Genomic DNA, 24926 nt, shown 5'->3' on the forward strand with positions numbered 1-24926 from the left:
TGGTTTTGTAAATGACAAAGCCCTTTATGTTTTTAAAATGAAAACAAAAATAAAAGGAATTGTTATTTGCAATTGTAATAGCTCCAACTTTCCTACTGCGAGACCTATTGGCAACGCCAGTGCTTGTTTATTATGCATCCCCTGAATATCATCTCCCTTCTGTCATCACACACACGCTAGTTTAAAGTACCTGTCTGTGTGCATGTACCAGTCTCAGAATTCTCCCCCAGTCGTTTGGAGATTGCTATATTATGTCCTATAGTATTTGCGCAGTGAATATCTTTCAGTCTTATTTCACCTTGGGCTGCATGGATGTTATTTATGTACTGACTGTAATGGGCATCATTAGTAGGGAACCATGTGCTCGCCGTGGCTGCTAATAAAGGACGCTACGCATGCAGTTGCGTTCGGAGATCGGTTCCAACTACCGCCGCTGGGCCCTGCCTCTTTATTTTATACAAGCGCATTACATCATGCACCAGTGTCCAAGCGTACGCTGCGTGCGGAGGTGAACTGGACCGTCACCTCGCACTGAGAACATTGCACTGACGCGAGCTTGCATGGTTTTCCCTCTGTCACCTTTCTGGCTGTAAGCCTGAATACATTTTCCGTCATTGCCCCTAGTGTAACTACGGGCCCCGTTAGTGACCAATCCCTGTAGTGCGCCTCATTTGTTGCAAGCACTTTAGGATGCCAGGGCAGCCAATTCTTCCGGGGTTTAGCTCCGTGACCATGGCTGTGTTCTAGTGGGGATCTGATCTGAACAGGCGCCCCTCCTCGCCTAGGGGAGGGGCGCCCTTAGTTGCGCCGCATGACTGAGCCCGGGTTGGGTAAGAAGGGGGTGTAATGCGATAACGGAAGTGGTGTAATCAGGACATGTTATTGCCGCTAAAGTGTACGGCCAAAACTGAAGTTCAAGTAATGTCGTGCTTAATTTACTTAATGCCTTGACAGGTTGATGCGGCTAAAGCATGATGCTGTGAATAATGTTTATATCCAAATAGGATGGTTTTCTCCTATTGGTCTGTGATGAATTTACCTGGTTTGATGTGAATAAAAAAGCTACTCCCTAGACAACATACTCCGACTCTGAGAGTTATTGGGCATAGCGGGGTAAAATGTTGAAAAAGGTGAATGTCATGTTGTGCGCATACTATGTCTCCGCCGTCTGTGCGATTTCTCTCATGTGCCAAACTTCCCCGTTTCATTTAACCAATGTATAGTATGCCATGTTTGTAACTCGTGTGACTGGGGACACCTATAATCTTACAGGACGGTTGGTTTTCGGATTTTTATAGAGTGCAAACTTAGCTGCAAGTTGGGCAGAACACCGTTATTGGAGCAAATGAAATGTGAGAAGAGGTAACAACAATGATGCATGGTTAAAAAGTTAGATAGGAAAGAAATTAAAAAAATAAGAGACTAACGCAGTTTAAAATAAATGTGAAAAATTGACGTGCAGGCTTTGATGAAAAGAATAAGTTTGAAAATCCATAAAACTGTAAGCTATCCAATTTGTACGTGCTAGGCTTGAAGTGACTAAAGCAGCGCTGCTTGAAAACCAGACTTGATTAGAAAATGCTAAATACACTTAAAAAGCTTGATTCTTGAAGTTTTCCATCTCCTTGTTTTTCATAACAACTAGCAGTTACTTATGTTTTCAAGTATTTACGAAAAATGTTTCTATATACACAAAGGCCACTGTTAACACATGATTACATTTTACATTTAATGGGGGAAGGAAGAGTTCATATATTGACATGCATGATTTAAACTGTGAACTTGACTTCCTAACCTTTTTTTTAATTTTTATTTTTTTTATCTGGTAATTTTGCAAAAGGTTTTCTTTTTTATTAATACAGATGTTTCGATTTCTACATAGACCATTGTTTGGAGTTTTGATAATTGAAGGTTAAAGATGTAGTAAATATGTGGGAAAGTGGGCCTGTATGTGGACAAACACACATGAATACATAATAGTTATAATTTAGTTGCAAAAGTAACATTGCTCTCTGTGGCCTATTGTATTCCTGTGAAAAGATGAGGAGTGATAGTGTTCCCAGGAGGGTATCGGATGCTGATTGGCTGACGAGAAATGAGAGGATCAACATGGTACAAAGCTTCATTTGAACCAATTGTAAATAGTTTTTGCATAGTTATGCAGATGTGTATCTGGTACAAACGCACACAATTAGCAATATCATATCAACCGTTGCTGAAATAATAAGAGGGTCTGAGTGTACTGAGACAGAAATATTACACAGCAGGAGGCATTGGTTCTAAACAACACTGAGGTGTACAATACGTTAAAGCAACATTAACTGCAAGGTCATAACAGAAAATGCTATTTGTGACATAGTAGGAGTGTCCGCATGTATAGGGAGATCCTAACATAGTTTCATCAGATCTAATAGTATGGAGACGAGACGATTGACATGCGCTATGCAACTAGCAGTGTTATTTAAAGGCAATCAAGCTAAGAAAGATAAAGGGGGGTGCAGGTTGGTGGTACGTTTATAAATGTATGGGTTCAGCATCCGTCAAGTGTTAGCTGAAGGTCAGGGTTCGTCTAAAAGCTCCTGCAACTCATTTAGGAGAGTGCCCCACTCCAGTGCTACAGAGACCCTGCGTAGGCGCTGGCTTCTTCTTCCCTTCAAAGAGCCACCAATTCAGCCTTGCCTCATTTGAGTGTAGGTGTGCGCCACTGAGTAAGCCCCGATACAGAAAAGGGGGTGGTGATGAACAGAGTGTCTGAATTAAGCAGACCACTCTTACCCAGTCCAAAGATCAGGGCTAGATCCATCACCGTTATTTATCTCACTGCCCCATCCCAGCTCAGAACCTGGCTATATGCAAATTAGTCTGTCCCTGGCCCAGTGCATCATGGGAACAGGGCAGACCAAACTACCAAGCCAATTCTTCACCAGAAAGGAGACAAGCTACCGGGGACCGGAAGCCCCAGCATTCTACTAGCCTTCCAATGCATTGCAATGGTCCCACGGACCATTAATTAAAGGCAAGTAAAGAAAGTGGTTGGGGTGCTTCTATTTTTGTTTGAATATTCCCAGGAAACTGATTTCCTTGGAACACAATCCCTCCCATCCCGTGATATTAGTCAGCGCGTCTGCGATTTCCTGCCATAATGTCCTCACTACTGGGCAACTCCAAAACAAATGAGCTAAGTCAGCGTTTCGGTTGCCACATTGAGGACAGCTCAAGATGGAATCATATATCCTGTGTAAATGCCCTGGTGTGAAGTGCGCTCTGTGCAGTATGTTGTGCTTAATATATTGACATTTCATGTTCAGATTTTGCGAGGGTGCACTAGGGCCCAATCCCATTCCTTCTGTGTTAGGGCACAACCAATGTTGCGTTCCCATGCTTGTCGAGTGGACTGCAGCGGGTCTTTTGAGGTGCAGGCTAAGACTCGTCAGAAACGCCCATTTCCCATGATGTTGAATTCACGCATCAGAGGATGCATGTCTAGTTCAGTGTCCCTGTGTGCCAATGTCATTGCATTTGTGCTGTTAGTGTGTTATATGCCAGAAAGTGGCCCATCGTTAAGTTGTGAGCTGCTTGTAGTTGCGCAAATAGGATATGGACAGCGTTGTGGAACAGAGCGGCGAGTGTGTCCACCCCACTTTGTTGTAAACGTATCTAGGACCCTAATTAAATATCCCTGATTTATGCCCTTATGTGGTTATAACAAATCATATCCTTATACAGGCTTAAGAATTATATCCATATTTAGTAATAGCCAATGCAGTCCAAATACGGCAAGGCTACTTCCTTAGACTCCTAGAAAGTACAACGGGTTCTTTAAACAAACCAAACCTCCAGCAACCTGGGAATTCCCCATGCTTTTGTTTTGATTTGTCCTAGAACTCCTGTGAGTCCTGAAAGAACTGCCAGTTCCTAGTGACGGTTCTAATTGACGTCTTATGTCCAACCTTACGTCAAACACGGCACCTTCCAGGTATAAATATACCAGCATTTGCCTTACGCAACACACGGTGGTTTGGAGCAGAGCGGCTATCTACTTACCCAAAGCCCAGCTGATGCGAGTGCCGAAGGAAGCCGTCCCTCCCATTTGACGCACTGAGAAAGACGCTGTCTTTTCTCCTGCCGAGAAAATCCAACTCCAGTGTTTCCAGTCACCCTTGCGGGTAACTGGGAGATCGAGTCCTGAGAACGAGATACAAGACCTCCTTCATTCTAAAACCAAGGTACGGAGCTGATTAGACCCTTAGAGAATTCTTGATTCAGATTCTTGGCAAAACTATCTTAACTTAAACTGGGACTCCCTTACTCCGTGCAACGTACTAGGCTTAGGTTAGGTACACCGGGGTAGGCGTATTTAGAAGCACCAGTTGAGGACGTTTAGTCAACTTTTATCATTGTATATATTTTATCCATTTCAAGTATCATATGGCTCCGAAACCATATCAATGCTTTTACAGTATTATTTTATAATACTCCTTTTACTGTACGCACTTTACTTTATGACAAGTATTGCAATTGTGGTAATTCACTTCTCTTGCATGAGAAAGAGGACTGCTCAATAAATAACTCCTTTTATTGAAAAGGCCCGTCTCGCTATTTCTCTGCACTCTGGTGAAACTAAGTATGCACGATTGACTGAGTGAAATAGCTATCTATTGTTTTCACACGACTCTGGAGATATACTCCTTATTCTGGAGGGAGCAAAGTTGTCTTGTTTATGCGGTTGTCAGAAGCGAATCCCTTCTTGTCTAATCAGGGAAGTTAACTCCTCCCTGTTCATTCGAGAAAGTTTCTAGTGACCTCTGAGCTAGCTGGCATACCTAATTAAGTCGAACATATTCAGTAGAGACCTAGTCAACCCTAGTTCTACGTCTAAACTGCCGTTTATGTTATTCCAATGCGCAGAGCCTATTGGGAATATAGGAACTACACTACAACTTCATCACATGTCTCCACAGCCTCTCTCCCAATTAGTTCCCTAAAGGGACGGATAAAGTGAAGGTGTATCTTCAGTGCATACGGATTGAAGGCTGGGGACAGTAATAAAGAAGACGAGGGAACATCACCATCTTGGACAGTGATACCCGGCCCCGAACTGTAAGCAGGAGGGTGCTCCAGAATGACAGTTGCGAGCGTAGGGAGGCGATGGCTCTCTTGAGGGTGCCGTCAATCATGTCCTGCACATTATGATAAATGTGGATGGCAAGGTACCAAAAGGAGCGCAGCTCCCAGCATATAGGATGGCGGTCCACCATCAAGTTTTGCGCTTGGCAGTCTGGACTGAGGGGAAACAGGCATGATTTAGCCTAGCTCACTCTCAATCCGAAGGCAATGTGGAATTCCTCCAGGGCCACCTCGATCTCCCCAGTGCCCTGCTGAGTATCACTAATGAATAACATATCTTCTGCATATAGAGCGATCTGCAGTTCATCCCCCTTGGGGTTGCCCCATGTTACAAAGCTTCAAAATGTGATGTCTATAATAATAGAGTAGGTTACCACTTACATCTCTCTACTACTACTTTTTTTCACTGCCCAGACCCAATTTTCCAGACCCGGACTTTATGTCCCATTGCTTGGAGACTCTACGGAATTTTTTAACCTCTCTATATGGGATGTTCTGCTTTGATATTTTGATCTATTTGAGCGGATTTTGATGCTTTTCACACTGTCTTGAACTAGAACTCCTTATGGGTTCTGACAACATCATTTTTACCTGATTCGTAGAATACAGGTTCTTTCCTTTTGGAATGCACTTTAATGTATTTATGATATGATTTGATTAACCAATATTGATATTATATTTCTGTCATTATTGATGATTGAGATTAATCTGAATATAACTTGTGATTTGCCATAAAGATGATTTAGTAAAATATTTATTTATAAAACCCTTCAACTCCTACCCATCATTATTGACTGATAATCGTACTAATGATTGTGTTTATAATGTATGTGGTATTCAGCTGTCTTCTTCTCTAAAACAAAGACAAAGATCCATCACATTTGAAAGTAAAGAGCAGAGGGGCTAGATCTGATGCCGGTCATCCGTGACTTTTAATCCTCCTGATTTTCTGCTTCAGCAAAGGCAAGACACTTTTGACATCTCTGCATCTGTTGAGGTACAGAAAATGCAAGGAGACAATTTGCAGATGTCCAGGTTTTTTTGTACCATTGATCTGACCGTAATTGCTTGGACTAAAGTGGCGGACCAGCATGTGTGCTGCATAGGAAACAACTCGTATTGCTTTGGGACTGTTGAAGAAGTTTGCTTGTAATTTTGCAGATATTGTGGAGAAGTTTTTATGCAAAGTTGGCTGATGGAGATCACACAGACACATTAGAGTAGCAGCGGTGGAGTAGTGTATTTGAGCAGACCTGCTGCATTGTTGCTGACCTCTTTGAGTAGGAAGAATAGTTCTTGAGCTATGCTCCGACAACCAGAAAGACAAAATATAGATTTTGATATTGCATAGAAGGTGTAATCGGTAGTGTGCATTCTTGCTAAGTTTGCAGGCTGTAGCACACACAGAGTGCTTAGAATCAAGTGAGTTTTGGGTGAAAGCGTTTATTTCTGTAAACACAAAGTTACTGATTATTAGAACCCAAGCCACTTCCAAAGAGCTGGAGGGACACGGCCTTCTCTAAAATAATTTTGTGTCAAGTGAAGGTTGGAGATAGGGTGTTCTGTTTTTTAGTTCATCATTTAGCTTTATCACAGCAGCATTTGAGGTAAAGAGACATTCACTCTGCCACTGGTCAAAAAGGTAATAACGGTCAAAGCAGAGGGTGCCATAAATATGTCCAAGAGAGTGAGGAATCGGAGAGTACGTGGGTGGAAATGTTATGTTAATTTGATTATGGTGCAGCAAACCTTTTAGAACCATTACCAAAATATTGATGGAGCGTGTACCTGCCCGAACCAAATTAACTTGCTTTAAGTTTTTGTTGCATGAGCTGAACCGATGCATGCATTTTGTCTTTAATGGTAAGCCTTCAACGTATTTTTGCTGTCATCTGATCATAAAAACACCATCATCCTTTTGCAGTATTCTTGAATCAAGTTCTTCTTACTCGCTTTTAATTTTACTTTGTGCTACGTATATTTACAGATGGAAACAATGGAAATGAGTTTAGAAGATTTGTTGACCAGAGTTGATGAATTTGTGGGGATGCTGGACATGGTATGTATTCCATTCCATGACCAAACTATTTCGAATCTCAACCATGACTAAAAAAAAACCTCAATATTATGTGGATGATATTATAGTGATGTGAATGGCAGCACGCATTGTGTTCCCTATGTTGTTCTAGTTTAAATGTATGCCACTTCTCTTACCTCTGCCAGTCAAACACTTTATTAGATTATGGGGCCAATCAGTGGTATGTATTTAAAAAAAAACTATTGTAATAGGGTTTTCCTGAATCTATTGTGAATTCTTACCCGTTTGTTTGAATATTTACAAAGGCCTCACAAAGTGACTTAGTTGGAAGATTGCATAACGATTCTTAAGCAGAGAAAATAACGTCAAGTTGATTGTAAAACATTATTGGACTGCAAATGGCTGTTCTGCTGACAATACTAATAAACTGAGCGTGTAAAAGAGCAGTAACAGAATCTTAAAGTGAAATCTTTTCACAGAAATGGGACATGGATGATGCATTATTGCAAGGTGACATATAAGAACAGCAAACATACGTAGGGTTTCCAGGTAATTAATTGTCACCAGGACCTCTTTTCTAGTCCCAGTGGCAACTGCCTAACTTATGTAGGTATGATATATAGCGCAAGCCGAGCTCCAAAGCAACAGATTGCTGTACTTAAAGAGCAGGGTTATGCATGACTGGGGACATAATAAGGGAAGGGGTACCATGGTGAAGAGTATTGTGGGTTTTGGAGAGGGTGTTTCAATTGAAAGATGTTGGAGTGTGGCGAGATGGTGTGCCAAGAGGTGTCTTCATTTGCTTGTGGAAGTGGAGAAGGGAAGAAGGTTGTTGGATCTGAACTGGAATCTTTTTTTTAAATTTTTTTATAAATCCTTTCATTGAACATACTCGATAACATGTACAGTTACACAAAGGTCAATACAAAGGGTACAGCGAAAGTAAGCATACATACAGATACAATAGGATAGCGCATTGGAAATCACGGGGAGGAGGGGTCATCACTGTCCAGGTCACGAGGAAGGGTACAAATGTTTCCACAATATGAATTCCAAGGTGCCCATATCTTGGACCATTTTCGGGGGCAGCCTCGGGCCGTATATACAGTCTTTTCTCTTAGCAGGCACCAATCAAGGTCTTTTTTCCAATCTGCAATTATGGGTGCATGCGAGGCCCCCCAAAGCTGTGCGATGTTCCTTTTAGCAGTCATAGATCCGAGTGTGACCCATTGTGTGCTGTATGTGTTTCGGTCGGTCGGTTCCCAGATGTTAAGAAAACATCTGGGCGCTTCTGGCTTAATCTCGACCTCCAATGTTTCGCTCATGACTGTATGTATCTTACGCCAATATTCCTGGATTGGTTCACAGTGCCATATAATGTGCATGAAAGTGCCTAGTCGAGTGCATCCCCATCTACACGACCCGTCTGTAGGAGAGTATGGTCTGCTATCCTATGGGCACCCCAGATTTTTGCTTTTTACTTCACTGGTTTTCGACTTAATGTGGCTGTGGGCCTGCCAATCAGACCCTCTGCCTGCTGTTCTCTCTCTAAATTTATGCCAAGGCACTTTAGGTGCCTTACCAATTGGAATATGGATCACCTTGTGAGCTCCTGTACAGTGTACCCTAGGTACCCAGGGCATAGGTGCATCCAATGCCTACCAGGGGCTGAAGCACGTATTGTGCCACCCCTGGCCTAACTTTACTATTTGGCACAACTGGCTGATCACACAGCTGGGGCAAGGTGGTGTAATCACCCTTTGCTTATATATAGATATATTTGTATCTCTATATCTAAAACATACAAGGACACACAGTAACCTATAAGTCACTCCTATGGCAGGCCTTATCAATCCTGGAGGCAGAGTGCTTGGTTATGTGTGAGATGGTGCTCTAGCATGAGCTGAGCCTGTCTGCAGCTTACGGAACCATGTCCTTTAGCTGTTTCCTAATAGCGTCATACCATATACTCTTAAGTGCATTATGAACCTCTCGGTTAAATGCTAACTCTGGTTTGACATTATCAAAACATGTCGAGTAAGGTGTTATACGAATTGGAATACTACCCCCTCGCCAATTCTGGCAATGGGGGTAGCATTCCACACTTCTAGAGGGACACGACATGTGCAGAACCTGAACCCCGGTTAAAGTTAAACAGAGCCTCAGCATCACAAAATGGATGCTGCCACCACAGACACAAGTCTGACCTCCTGCTGCTGGGAGTCTTTCCAGCGAGGGAGGCTTGGACAAAGGGTTTCCTGCCTTGGGAGGTGCTAGCACCACCCCAGACAGGATTTTGTGTATCTGGTTAGGTAGGGCTGAATAGAATCAGACATGCCCGGGGCACACAAGGTGTCCCCGTGCATAGGCCAGTTCAAACTAGTGCTGGGGCACTTCAGCCCCAGCTCTGGCGCGAAACTGGACAAAGGAAAGGGGCTGTAACCACCCCCTTCCTGGTCCCACCCATAGGATGGACCTAGTAGGTAGTCCAGCCCCTAGATTTGGCTTAAAAGTAGGAGCTGAGCCCCAAGACGGCAAATTACCCTGAAATTCGACTACAAGAAGAAGAAACTCTGGACCTTCGACGTTCTGCTGCTCAGAAGACTGAAGAATGTCCCTTGTGGCCAAGGAGTGGCCACCCTGTGAACACAATGTGCTACAAGGGACATGTTTGAGAGTACTTAGTTTGATTGGTGAGCTGTACAGAGGTAACACACTCAATGGTGTCTAAAAGATCACAGTCTTATTTTACGACAGTCAATAAATTGATGGAAGGGAAGGAGAACACATAGAGCAGATGATTATTTTTCAACCATAGTTTTTACTACAAACCAATTGTTTGGGAGACAGATACAAGCAAATTAATTCGAGCAGAAAGTCCTGAACAAAGATACAGTAGTTTCTCTATAGTTCATAACTAGTAACATCAACTCCGTGTGGGTAAAATAAACAACCTAGATTAATTAATAATGAATGGTTGTAGAGTAGTGTCGAAACAACATTTAAGGAGATGATGGAGTGTCGACGTTTCGGTCTAGGGTGCTCTCGTCAGATAGACCATCATCAGGACGTTATTTTTCAATGCTGAAAGAACTCCCTGGAATCACTGAAGAAATGCCAAGATGAAATAACAACGTGGGGAACAATTTTTAACCACAAGTGTAATCTTTGGTATTCAACAGTCCGACCACTTCTATTGGTCAAATGTCAACTTCTTTTAGGATCAAGTTCAGAGCATAACACGTTTGAGCAAAGATTCGTCCGGCATCAAAGGTATCCTGGCGGGTTCGTATGTCCCTGCGTTTGGGGGAGGGGGGTTTGTGTAGGAGAGTAAGGTCTGCTATCCTATGGTCACCCCAGATTTTTGCTTTTTGCTTCACTGGTTTTCGACTTAATGTGGCTGTGGGCCTGCCAATCAGACCCACAGCCTGCTGTTCTCTCTCTAAATTTATGCCAAGGCACTTTAGGTGCCTTACCAATTGGAACATGGATCACCTTGTGAGCCCCTGACAGTGTACCCTAGGTACCCAGGGCATAGGTGCATTCAAGGCCTACCAGGGGCTGCAGCATGTATTGTGCCACCCCTGGCCTGGCCTTACTATTTGATCACACAGCTGGGGCAAGGTGGTGTAATCACCCTTTGCTTTAGGTATAGTATCTCTATATCTAACACATACAAGGACACACAGTAACCTATAAGTCACTCCTATGGCAGGCCTTATCAATCCTGGAGGCAGAGTGCTTGGTTATGTGTGAGATGGTGCTCTAGCATTAGCTGAGCCTGTCTGCAGCTTTCGGAACCATGTCATTTAGCTGTTTCCTAATAGCCTCATACCATATACTCTTAAGTGCATTATGAACCTCGCGGTTAAATGCTAACTCTGGTTTGACATTATCAAAACATGTCGAGTAAGGTGTCATACAAATTGGAATACTACCCCCTCGCCAATTCTGGAGACGGGGGTAGCATTCCATCCTTCTAGAGGGACACGACATGTGCAGAACTTGAACCCCGGTTAAAGTTAAACAGAGCCTCAGCATCACAAAATGGATGCTGCCACCACAGACACAAGTCTGACCTCCTGCTGCTGGGAGTCCTTCCATTGAGGGAGGCTTGGACAAAGGGTTTCCTGCCTTGGGAGGTGCTAGAACCACCCCAGACAGGATTTTGTGTATCTGGTTAGGTAGGGCTGAATAGAATCAGACATGCCCGGGGCACACAAGGTGTCCCCGTGCATAGGCCAGTTCAAACTAGTGCTGGGGCACTTCAGCCCCAGCTCTGGCGCGAAACTAGACAAAGGAAAGGGGCTGTAACCACCCCCCTTCCTGGTCCCACCCATAGGAGGGACCTAGTAGGTAGTCCAGCCCCTAGATTTGGCTTAAAAGTAGGAGCTGAGCGCCAAGACGGCAAATTACCCTGAAATTCGGCTACGAGAAGAAGAAACTCTGGACCTTCGACGTTCTGCTGCTCAGAAGACTGAAGATTGTCCCTTGTGGCCAAGGAGTGGCCACCCTGTGAACAAAGGCACCATCCAGCAATCAACGACTGCTTTGCCGCCGCCGCCTCCTGCCGGAGCCGGAGCCCAGAGCCTGACAAGAACCAGACTCCCAGACATCTAACAGCCTGATCCACAGTCCCTGCTAAGCTGAGACGAGTGGAGGCGACCTGAGACGCGGGACTGGACCTCTTGAAAAGTCCACGAGAAGCTGACTGCGCAGCCCCTGAGGTACCCTCATCGCTGTGCTTGGGGTCTTGAGAAGCCCCACCACCGAGCTACATTTGCACCAAGGAACAGCCCTCAAACTCTCACAAGATCTGCGTAGGGCCCTTCTGCTTTGTTCCACTCGACGCGCCTATCCGGTTACTAGTCCGTTGTCTAGTGGCCATTTTGGCGACCAAACAACAACTTTCCACCGCTGGTCTAGTTGCTCCAGACTGGCCCTTGTTGCTCCCAAAAGCAGCAACCCCTCTGACCTTACTGGTTAGAGTGAGAAGCCTTCTCTGTTTCCTGCGTGGCTTGCATTAGCCAAGGCCTGTTTGCTCCGATCAAGAAGCCGACACCGCCATCAACTAGAGCCTACGTGGGACAGCTCGTGAGTGACTCCTGGTCGTCGTCATCGTCGCCTAGTCCACGCTGCAGAAGAGACATGCTTCACGAGATCACCTGTTGGCACCCGACAACGCCTGGTTCCTTCTTGTTGCCACGCCGGTCACTGGCTAGTGACTGTGAACATTGTCCCCTCTGCTTTCAGGTCTTCACCTATTCAGATCCACCCTTGGATCCACCGGAACTCTTCAGATCAGGTCGCCTGCAGCATCAACACTCCAAGGCTCCATCCGCACTCCTGCAAAATCCCGACACACTTTGGCACCACTGCACCCGCTTCCTGTGGGTGAGGTAACGCTGGCACTCTGGTGCCCCCGAGTAGTTTAACACTCCTAGTGTCCAGATTACAAAGGGTTAAGTCCTAGACTGACCGGAAGACTTCCTACCTTCACCTTTTTAACTTTTACGCATCCATTGGTTCCAATGTGAACTGCTTCTAACTTTGCGCACTGCAAACCAGATCCCGTGGGCCTCCTAGTTCCTAACCTGTGTTAGTCCAGCGTAGCCCCAGCGATTCCCAAGGCCCTAGGCCTTACTTTCTTTCGACTTGTGGTACTTATACCACTTCTTTAGTATATGGTTTTAGGGGCCACCCGGGCCTTTCCATATTTGTGCTTCTTTTGTATACTTATCAATTGAATTGTTTAACGTGTTTGCTTCTGTGCTCATAAAGAGTTCTGGGGACTATTTGTAGTAATAAATACATATATATTTTGAATATATATCCTGTGTGGTGTCCTTTCACTTGGTGTTCAAGGGGGTTACATATGGTAATACAGCTGGCTTCACATGCCAAAAGAGTTTAGCCTAAGACTGCTTTGTCCACGCTACCACTAGGATAGCTGGTCTATAAGGTTGACTTACAACCAATCACCATAAGGGTTGTTTGGACTGATACAAGGTGGTCACTAGAACTAGTGAACATCATATATCAGGCCAACTTCTCACACCGTCCATCTGCCCACCCATGTGTACCAGTTGGGGACCTGTTACATAGATATAGATTCTATGCAGGATCTTTAGCTGCACAAGCCGAAGCCGTGCCGGAATAGCAACCGTTTTGGGGGAGGAGACCGCCGTCTGACATCTTTTATCGTCCAATTTGATGCCGTCTCCTGTCCATTTCTCTCTCAGTGATATTAGGGGATCGCCCATATTGTTGATGAGTTTTCAGTAGGTTAGGGAGATAGCCCTTTCGGGCGGGTGGCCATCTAGCAATCTGTTCTTGAGTGGGGAGCTATCTGGTGGAGAGGAGTCACCGGGCAAAACTGTCTGTAGTGCATAGTGGACTTGCAGATATCAGAAAAGCTCCAAATCTGCCAATGAGTGTTGACTTTTGAGAGCGTCAAAAGGCTTCATGCCCCCTGTACCCCATAGGTCCCTAATATGGGAGAAGCCACTTAGGTCCCATTTATCGAAACCTTTGGAGTTACCAAGATCATCTAGCTTTTGTGAATCCCACAAGGGACTGGCGAGGGTCAAACTACTGTTCCAGCCTAGTGATTTGGTTGCAGCATGCCAGATCCTGACTGTGTGATTGGTAGGTCCAGGATGTGGATATCTGTCTGGTTTGGAATAAAGTGCAGAGTGTAGGCCCCGTTCCAATGATCCATACGGAACCCCGGGTCGTCGGGCGGCCGTAAGTGCTGTGGTTTATTGCTGTAAGGTGTGCTGCCCAGTAGTATTTATTAATGTGGGGTAGCCCGATTCCACCATCATACCAGCTGAGTGTGAGTTTTGGTAAAGCTATGCGCGGTCTCCCACTCCATAGAAGGTCCCGTTGGAGTCCCTTAATTTCTTCTTGAAGTAAGAGTTTGGGACAGGATCAGCCGAGTTTTGTAGGGCATAGAGGACACGGGGCAGGGACATCATTTTAAAAAGGGCCGCATTGCCTAATAGAGAGAGTGGGAGTGACTTCTAAGTTGTGATGTCACATTTGAGTCTCTTCAGGGGAGGGACAAGGTTGCGGGCGTATCTAACCGAGGGGTCAAGAGAAATGAATATGCCTAGGTATTTGAAGCCTTCTGAAACTATCGGTATGGGGCAGTCTCGGGGTGGCGGGGGAGGGCCCACACAGAGGACATATAGGAGAGATTTTTGCCAGTTGACTCGAAATCCAGAATATCTGCCGAAAACGTCTAAGATATCGAATGCGGCAATCAAGGATCTCTCTCTCTAGGTGATTTAGAGAAGGATATCATCCTAATATAGGGAGATACGGTCTTCCCGGTCTTCCCAGTCTTCGGACCATCTCATCCCTTGGATCATTACATCCTTCCGGATCCATGCCGCAAGGGGTTCGAGAGCCAGAGCGAACAGTAAGGGAGTGAGGGGACACCCCTGGCGGGTTCCTCTACTAAGTGTGAAGGTCTCAGATTTTTTATTGTTTACAGCCACTTGTGCCATGGGCACACTGCACACCATAGCCTTCCCGGAACTAGGGAAATTTTTATTAGACCTTCCAGAAGGGGATCTTGTAATGGGTGGGGATTTTAATGCAGTGGCACAGGACTCCCTAGACCGACACCCAGTGCGTACACAAACACCGGGACACTCCAAACTACATGACTTCATGGAAGCGCAGGGCTTAGTAGACATAAGGAGGCGATTCCACCCAGATGACCGGCAATACACATACTACTCGGCAGTCCACGACAGCCTATCGCGGATTGACTATTTCCTGACGTTGGGAGGGGGTCTCCCCACTGTCACGGACTCTCAGATTAGACCGCGAGGGGTCTCCGACCACTCCCCGCTGACACTGACACTGTCCAATCAGGAACGGACCCTCAGACGAGTTTACCCTATCTACCCGGGTTACCTCAGGGAGCCGGGCATAGCCAAGGCTTTGAAAAGAAATACACGATCCTACCTCACCGAGAATGTGGGATCAGTGGCGTCGCCTACAATCCTGTGGGAGGCCTACAAAACAGTACTCCGCGGGCAGGCGATTTCAGTGATCACACAGCACAAACACAAACAGCGTCAGGAACTGATGGGTCTAGAGGAACAGCTTGACAAGGCGACACAGGACCACAAGGGGAACCCGACTGGGGACACCCAGCATGCGCTCCAACTAGCCCAGCAACGTCATACCGGCTTTCTGCGCCGTAGAGTGAGGGAAAATATGTCAGCAACTACGAGCAGGGTGTATGACGTAGGCGATAAAGCAGGGAGGCTCCTGGCGTGGCTGGAGAAGGCGCGGGGAGGTCAGAGGGCCATACTCCAACTGAAGGACCCTAGTGGTGAGATACAAACCAGTCCGGCACGAATAGTGGAACTCCTGGCAGACCATTTCCACTCCGTATACTCCCCTGAATATGAGGTCACACGGGAGATGGCAGAGAGCTCTCTCATTGGAGTGCCGACCCGCACTCTCTCCCCAGACCAACGGGACGAGCTTGACTCCGACCTGACGGCGGAAGAAATACAGATGGCCATAACTGCACTACACCCGGGGAAGGCGCTAGGCCCCAATGGTGTGCCGATAGAGTGGTACAAACTCATGTCCGAAACGCTATCCACACCATTGCTCGATATGTTCCAGGAGTGTCGGGTACAGGGGCGATTGCCTCCTGACCAACACACGGCCGCAATTGTCGCGATACCTAAGCCCGGCAAACCCCCTGAGGAGTGCGGATCATACCGCCCGCTCTCCCTCCTTAACGCCGAAAGTAAAATTCTTGCGAAACTGTTGGCCACCAGGCTACTGCCCCATCTGGCACATCTGATACACCCAGACCAGTCGGGCTTCATGCCACACCGGAGTACAGCGCTGAATTTGAGACGGCTGCACGGGGTACTGGCCCGAGCCCCGCAGTTGGAGGAACCAGCAGCGGTACTGTCATTAGATGCCAAAATGGCGTTTGACATGGTGGAGTGGCGCTATCTCTTTGCGGTCCTGGAACACGTGGGTATTGGCCCGACGTTCATATCGTGGGTCAGACTACTGTACACCGAACCCGTGGCGCGGGTAACCGCGAACGGACATATTTCAAGGGAGTTTCCGCTGGCAAGGGGCACGAGACAAGGATGCCCACTCTCGCCACTACTGTTTGCCCTAGTACTAGAACCCCTGGCCACGATTATCAGAACCACCCAGCTGCTGAAAGGCATACAGTGGGGAGGTGGATGGGAGGATAGGGTATCCCTGTACGCCGACGACATGCTCGTCTACCTCATGGACCTCGTGAACAGTATCCCGGTCTTACTGGCACTGTGCGAAAGCCACGGTGCGGCTTCAGGTTACAAACTTAACTGGTCCAAGTCCGTACTCTATATGGTACAGGGTGACCTTCCAGCCTTGCCGGAGGATTGCCAATTGCTCGTAGAACACATCTCCTTTAAGTACCTAGGGATACGGATTACGAGGGACCACTCAACCTTCCTTGAACTGAATCTTAAGCCCCAGCTGGACAGACTGAAGTCAGACGTGCGCCTCTGGAAAAATCTCCCCTTAACACTTCTAGGTAGAGCAGCGCTCTTCAAAATGATGGCGCTACCTCGCTTCCTCTATGTTCTGGAAAACACGCCGGCGATGGTCCCCGTATCATTCTTCCGCCACGTGTCGGCACAACTGTCCGGCCTTCTGTGGGGAGACAAACCGGCCAGGGTTGCACAGTTGAAATTAACTAGGGACTGGTATAGTGGGGGGATAGCCCTCCCCAACCTTGAACTGTACTACTGGGCCGCACACCTTAAGGTGATCAACCAGTGGGTCCACGCAGCGCAGGACGACCCGGCATATGAGGCGGATAGACACCAACTGGGCACATCCACCCTTCTGGCCCCACTCTACAACAAAGGAATGGCAAGGAAGTTGGAAGGGCCTACCAAACACACAGTAGCCATCTGGCACAAAGCGCAAAGACGGCTGGCATGGGAGGGAGTGATTACTAAACTCACGCCACTATGGGATACCAAAGCCCTCGGTAACCTGCGCAGTTCAAAAGGGTTTGATCAATGGGATACCATTGGGATCTCTACGGTGGGCGACCTGTGGACAAGGGAAGGCGTGCTCTCCTTTGCGACCCTGAGGGAGCAATACAACCTTGAGGTGACCGAAACATACAGATACATACAAATTAGACACGCACTCTTGTCAGTGTTGGAACCAGGCGTGACACTTCCGGAGTCGGCTCCGTTAGAGGACCGATTGCTTACGGACTACATGGAGTCAAGTGCAACCTCCCTCACTTACCGCAAACTGTTAAACAACCTGCCGGATCCCCTTGGAAAGCTGAAAGAATATTGGGAGGATGAGATTAAGGACCTGGACGAGGCAGACTGGAACCCAGCCCTGGCATCACCCAGGGAGGCAGGTATTTCCACCCGATTCAGGCTGGTCCAATTCAAAATACTACACAGGGTCTACTACACCCGCACGACACTATATAAAATACACAGAGCAGAACACCCATATTGCCTGAGAAACTGTGGGGAGGAGGGTACACTGTTCCACACTATATGGACCTGTCCAAATATACAGGACTACTGGAGGCGTGTCACACGCACGATCAGCCAAACCCTCCAGAACCCGTTCACGCCTGACCCCAGAGTCTGCCTCCTAAATGTGTGGGGCCCAACAGACTTGTCACTACATGCGAAGAGTTGGGTGGTCATTGGCGTAATGATGGCAAAGCGTGATATTGCGGAAAAACTGGGGGGCACTGGAGGCACCAACTCTGGCGCAATGGTGCAGGAATATGGACGTGCTTATGATGACAGAGAGGGCAGTGTATCAACAGAGACATAATCCGCGAAAATGGAATAGAATTTGGACACCATGGAACACCTATAGGGGGGACATTTGTGAGCCTCTTCCTGAGGAAGAGGATGGGGACAGCTCAGGGGATGATGAGGATCTGGAGTAGTGGGGGGGAGGGAGGGATGGGACCCAGATGCAGAGCCTGTCACAAGGACCTGGGAACTGTAAGTACAGGCGAGAGTGTTATTACCAGTAACTGCGTTCAGAGTGGCTAGATGCCCATGGACACACCAATGTTGCAATAGACTACTGTGCCGAATCGTGAACTTTGACCCTTGAAGTAGCAAGTTTTAAGTTGGGGGGGTAAAATGTAAAAGTTGCTCTATTGATCGTAAGCAGCTGAATGTTGACGCTGCTCTGCAGAACGAATAACTGTCATTTTATACCATGTGATAGCAACAACAAAAATAAAATTTAAAAAAAAAAAAAAACAATACCAAAATAAAAGGCATAGCAATTTACAATGCCACTAGCTCAAACTTGTGTAACTGCGAGACCTATTGCATTGCAAATGCTTGTTTGGTCATGCTATTAGAGAAAGGGCCTGACCCCGTACCACAGTTTTAAAGGCTTCCCATAGTATTTGAGGGGACACGACAGTGTGTTCATTTTGAACGAAGTAGTCGTTGATAGGCTTAAATCTTGACATATTTTGGGTTATTTGAGGTGCCAAGGATTTATAGGGGCAATGCTTCCTACTTGCGTGTGATCTAGAACTACGTGGACCCATAGGGGAGAGTGATCGGAAACACCCCTAGCAAGATGCCTGATCTCGTGGACGTTCGTGACTTGGGAAGCAGGGACAATTATGTAATCAAGACGGGAGAGACTGTTGTGTGCCCCTGAATGAAAGGTGTGCTGGATTTTGTCTGGGTGTAAGTCCTCCATCCGTCCACTAATCCCATTGCCTTTTAAAAAGCTTGAAAAAGAGTGTGCGGCCCTGGGGCAGTGTGCGAGGGGGGTGTCTATCTAGCAAGCTCAATAAGACTGAGTTAAAGTCACCACCGAGCACAAGGTGCCCATCAGGTAGCGTCAGCAGCATAGCACTGAGGTCTGTGAATGTACCAGTTTGTAACCAACAGGAAAGTGATAGTTATGCCCTCCCAAGGGCCCGTGACCCTGGCATACCTCCCTCGGTCATCTACATAGGTGGACGTAATAGATAAAGGGAATGCTTTTTTTTTTTGCATAATGCCCACCCCTCTTGAGTTGGATGCAAAACCCGCGTGTGCCACCATGGAGTATCCCCACCTGTGCATTGCTTTACACATATTACCGATAAGGTGAGTTTCCTGAAGCAATACAATGTCCGGTGATAGTCTCTTGATATATTGCAACACCACACTCCTCTTAATTTTGTCCCCCAACCCGTTAACATTCCAACGTAAGATTTTGACTTCTTTGTTCAGCTGCGTACTTATTGACATACATGTAGAGCACAACAATTTGCTTCACAGACAGGGACTATACCATCGAGAGAATGCAAAGGTAATGTCTGAATTGTCCAGTCGGATCAGAGGAGCGATCCTTGTGGCTTGGAGAATCGTGTCCCTGTCTCTGTAGTTAAGCAGCCCGGCCGGTATCGGACGGGGTGGCGCTCCTGGCTTCGGGCGACCTCCGGGCGACCTCCGGGTACCCTGTGTGTTCTCTTGATTACAAACAGCTTGGACAGTCCCATCGGTTGTAGTTTCATCATGATCAGGCCTTCAAAAAACCGGGCTGCAGCGGGACCCTCCGATTTCTCTGGTACCTCAAGAACACGTATGTTGTTGTGTCTTAGGCACCCCTCATAGTCGTCCAGCTTGTCCTCTGTGAATTTATGGAACTCTTGAAGTTCCTGGATGTCAGTCTGCACTTGCAAAGTGTCTTCTACTAGACTGGCAGTGGTGAGCTCAAGTTGTTTGACCTTTTCCCTATATTTTGTGAGGTCCACCCTGATTAGTGTAACTTCAGAGGATAGGGCATCGATGGGCGTGCGAACCCCTTTGATTGCCGCCAGTAAGTCTTTCATTGTGGGCACAGAGGGATCCTATCCTGTTCTGCACCGCTTTGTTGCTTGTCGCCTGTTCCCTTCCATTCAGGTAGGTCCGCCTTTGGACAGGTGTATCGGTTAAGCCTGCTCTGTTGGGACGTCTTTGCGCCTTTCGTAGTAGACCTGGTGAGGTCTTTGGTCGCACAGAAGGTCAACGATGGGCCGGTCGATGAGGACACCTGGTCAGTCTCGCCGCTCCAAGGCGCCAACACAGGATAATGTTCAGAGAGTTTCTTGAGGCAGGTCGCCTAGTGTGTAGTTCACTATTAAGGCACTTTATAACGGGTTCTCGCAGCAGTCCACGCACTCCTCGTGGATTGTGGGGGCCTCCTCACCTCCAGCTAGCAAACCTGTTGCAGCAAGCGTCGGATGTATCCCCTCCAGCACGCAGGGGCCCAGGACACCTGGTCAGTCTCGCCACTCCAAGGCGCCATTACAGGACAATGTTCAGAGAGTTTCTTGAGGCAGGTCGCCTAGTGCGTAGTTCGCTATTAAGGCACTTTATAACGGGTTCTCGCAGCGGTCCACGCACTCCTTGTGGATTGTGGGGGCCTCCTCACCTCCAGCCAGCAAGCCTGTTGCAGCAAGCGTCAGATGTGTGCCCTCCAGCACGCAGGGGCCCAGACGTCGGCGCTACTCCTCTCGGAGCGTGCCACCTACAGAGGCCCTGGCGGAGAAGCCGGAAAGAGTCAAGGGAGGAAAGGGGGGGGGTGGTGGTGCGGGGGGACCCCTGCGACCGGCACCGTCCAGGCACAAAGAGCGATGGGCGCCCAGGCCTGCCAAAACATGTACAGCCTGCACCGAGAGTGGTTTGCTGCGTTCAATAGAGCAGCGACAGAGAAGGTCTCAGGGTCCAGGGCAGTCAACGTCACCGTCCAGGTGCTTTACTTGATCCCTGTGGCCCTTCCAGGAGGACTCAAAGGGGGCCTGCCAGTTCTTTAAGGGCTCACCGCCGGGGATATAGCCTCGCCGGGTGTCCGTATAATCAGCCAGGGGGGGGGCTGAGCAGGGCGCGCCTCACCCTGGTCAAGATGAGACAGCCAGTGCACACAGTGTAGGTCCGGCTCCGCTCCAATAACAATCTGTAGGTCTCCACCCCTGCTGGCAGCTTCACGAAGCTCCCGGGTCAATACAGGGACCCCTCCCTGTCACATCAGGTCTTCAGGATCGCAGGCGGGGTTGCAGCGTTGCAGCATATGGGATGTTGCGAGGCGTTGGCGAGCCTCGCATGCACAATCCACGCCAGCACCACCACGCAAGGTCCCGGCTTCTCCCACGCCTCAGGCCTCAAACGCCAAGAGGAAATCTCCGGCCCACGACGTCCGCACCAGTGAGGGTTGCAGCGCTGGGCACTGCTACTTCTCCGGTTTGCGAAGCAGCACCAGAATGTTGGATTTGTGCAGCGGATTTACAGGGTAGGGAAGGAGGGCTCCGAAGAAGCCCTAGCTAGCGGCCATGTTGGTTCGCCGTGAAGCCACGCCCCCCCCTGAACTGGAATCTTGTTCCTGACTCCTTGTGCATAGCTTTCTCAGTGCCTAAAGCCTGCTTTCTACTTATGAATACTAACCAAGGAGCATCTAAGTATACATATTCAATTCAAGCATTAAATCATGCAATTAATCAAGAATCTACAATAAAAGTTAAAAGCAGGCTTCCTTCTTCAATTTGTAAATTCTTTAATTATATCATTTGATGACGACATCCACTGTATCGGTGTTCATATCATATTCACAAACAAATGTTGCATAGTCTGTACAAATTCCACTGCTACAGCCTACGCGTTTCGTCCGATCTGGGACATCATCAGGGCTGTGAAAAAAATAAAAAACAAAAAGTAACCATTATAATCCAACGCACTCTATATACAGTTTCCCTTCAAATACATATAATTCGACCTGCCTATATACCATTCTAGACATTCTTCTGTCCCTAGCACAGCCTGCCTATATACCATTATATTCCCATGAACAGTTTTAAACTGCCTATATTACAATCTATGTTTGAATCCAAAAAAGCAGAACCCTAACCCAGGTGGTCTAGAGATTCTAATTCATGGAAGTGCATCATTTCATTTCACATATTAACGTAGACAACTCTATATCTGCAATTATGCTAATATGTTCTTGATTCATTTACCCTGGCGTCATTTTTCACCTTAAAACATTTTTTTCTCTCCAGTCCAAATTACTGATGTATTATATAATCCCCAATATTCTTCTTCCTGGTCTGGTTTCCTAAGACTATTCGTTATTACCTATGATACTTCAAAGAAAACAAAATAAATGTAAAAAACCACAAAGCAAGTAGCTATAGAATCTCATTTCTTTAATCTGACCACATGCAACCTCCTACGATCCCTTTATTATTAGACTCACCTATTATTTCAAGTGCGTGTGTTCATTAGAATAATATTATTGCCACGGGTCATCAAAGATCCTGAACCCAATAGTTGTTCGTCCAACAATTGTAAACCGCCACTAATCCGTTGCCTGTAATTTACCCAAATAAGGATATGTCTTAAACTGTACCCTTGCTTAGGCCCAAACTACCATGTCAATCTCCAATCGTAGCTTACTCCCAGATAGGATATAACGCCCAACAGAATTATCTTTTGAACCTTATCCTGCTCACTATTACCTGTCTTAGTTGCCTAAAGATCTCCCCCCCCCATTCCTATTCTTGGTCTATATACACATCATGAATAATTACTGTGTATTCCTTTTTTCCAGTTTATATAATTTCATCCTATCGATCACCCTACGTTTTGAGCCAATATTCTCATTGCTCACCTTATTTCCAATCACCACAATCACCCTGTCCTCTTATCCTAAACTAGCACGAGTCCCAGTCATTTCTATCTAGAAGCCATATCCAAAAACCCCGTCGCAGTGGCCTGTAATGCACCATAAACACAAAGAATTCAATTACCACTCATAACTAATCGAGTGACTTACTATTATAAAAACGCCCGTCTCGTAATCCCACCTTTTTCAAATCGACCCGTTCTAGCGAAGCATCGTTCCGTCTTGACAGCTGGTGTGATAATTCCTGCTGTGCCTCGTATGTGTTGGACCCCATTATTTATGGCCAAAAATAACCAATCGCCTCGATCCGTGTTCTCTAACGTCATCGGGTGATCACTCCACCCGTTTCCTCTGTGGTTTGCACCTTACTCCATATAATCCAAATCGCGCATATTCCAAAAATCTCGGACCGGAAATACTACAAGTCGTATCCTGTTAGCGAAATCAGCCAATCACCATCCTTTATATTGCTTTCTGCCTTCACTCGACAGGAAATACTTAAATTTATTTCCTGTCAAAAACGTTTCCTCCATGCAAAAAATCACCGGAAACATTTCAAAGCATATCCTGTAGATACTGACCACCAATCACGGGACCCGATTCAATATATATCCATTTAAAACGATCAACCCATCACAGGACCCGATAATCATGCGCTGCAAACAGCAAAACTACCCATACTTAGTTTATCAATATTGGAAACTTTTATATTAACAAAAAAGTCATTATTTTATTATCTACGACTGGAGCCTCCCTACATTAATCAATACGTCATCATCCTTCTCATTTCTACCTTATTACCATTTCAATCATAAGTGTCATTTCATCAAGATCCTTATAGACAAAGCTGGCCGTGAAACTATATTCACCATCTATTATACTTGTTAAACTAAATAATTGTCCACTCGGCAAAACTGCAGTTAATGTACCTCAAACATGTATTTAACCGGCCCTATTTAAATTTGCCTATTCTTGAATCCGTGTCAAAGAGTCTCGTTCACAAAGACCCTGAAACTCTAACCTGTAATTGCCCAATATACCACATAAATCATTAAGCCCAGATATCAATTTTTTGTCCTCTAATAACAGAATTAAACTGTATCTTTCAGGTTTCATGCCCACAGATGAATATAATTAAAAAAATAAAAAATGTATTCTGAGATCTAATTCACCTCACTCACTACACCTTCTACTATTTACAAACCTTACAGAAACTTGATTATACGTCCAAACTCTTCACTCACAAGTCATATGCCCCTGTCTGAGGATCTCTATATTCATCAACCCGCTGAATACTACTCAAAACGAGCTATTCCAGATCAACCGATTATTGCAAAAAATAATGTAATTCTGAGTCTCTATTTAAACCCAACTTGACCGCTCTGCAGCGGCTGATCCACCTCGCTTCTTGCTTTCTTATTAGTAATTCCCAATCGCCCCCTCTACTCTTATGTTCAATTTTCTGAATCCCATGGAACTTGAATTCCTTTAGAGTATTATGACTCTTCTTGATATGTTGGAAGATGGGTGATTTAGGATCTTGGTTTAAAATGGCACGTTTGTGCTCTTGTAGCCTAATTTTGAGATTTCTTTTAGTACTGCCAATATAAATTTTTGTGCATAAACAAATGATCACATAAATCACCCCAGTGCTGTTACAATTGATAAATTCCTGAATCTGATAAGACTTTTCAGTATTATATCGGAGTTCCTTGATACGATTGATGCCTAAGTGGCAAATACTGCAGGATCCACAAGTTAAAAAAGCCTGTGGGTGGTGAGGGCATCCACCCAATCGTGGTATTTTTTGGTGGTTCAATGTAATTTCTCATGATTATGTTCCCTATAGTAGGGCTCCTTCTATAAATTATTCTTGGTTTCTCCCCGATATTCTCGAGTAAACCTGGTACACCCTGAAGCATATGCCAATTCTTTTTAAGAACCCTATAAATCTTATCCGTCTGTGCATTGCAGGTCATTACAAGTGCTTTCTACTTGCAACTTTTGTTTGTAATCTATGTGATATTGCTGCTCTGGGAACTTTGGGCAC

At 46.2% G+C, this 24926-nt stretch overlaps 1 protein-coding gene across 1 annotated transcript in view; it reads left to right on the top strand.

The window, feature by feature from the left end:
* The window catches only part of BLOC1S4 (biogenesis of lysosomal organelles complex 1 subunit 4), a 132539-nt gene that overhangs the window by 18763 nt on the left and 88850 nt on the right, over positions 1-24926 (top strand). The window contains exon 2 of the mRNA XM_086965188.1: positions 7115-7186. Within this exon, the coding sequence (XP_086821314.1) occupies positions 7115-7186 (72 nt within the window). The remainder of the gene's footprint in view (positions 1-7114; positions 7187-24926) is intronic.

This window comes from Lissotriton vulgaris, chromosome 4_1 (genome assembly GCF_964263255.1).
Source record: "Lissotriton vulgaris chromosome 4_1, aLisVul1.2, whole genome shotgun sequence".
In the NCBI taxonomy this organism is placed as follows: Eukaryota; Metazoa; Chordata; class Amphibia; order Caudata; family Salamandridae; genus Lissotriton; species Lissotriton vulgaris.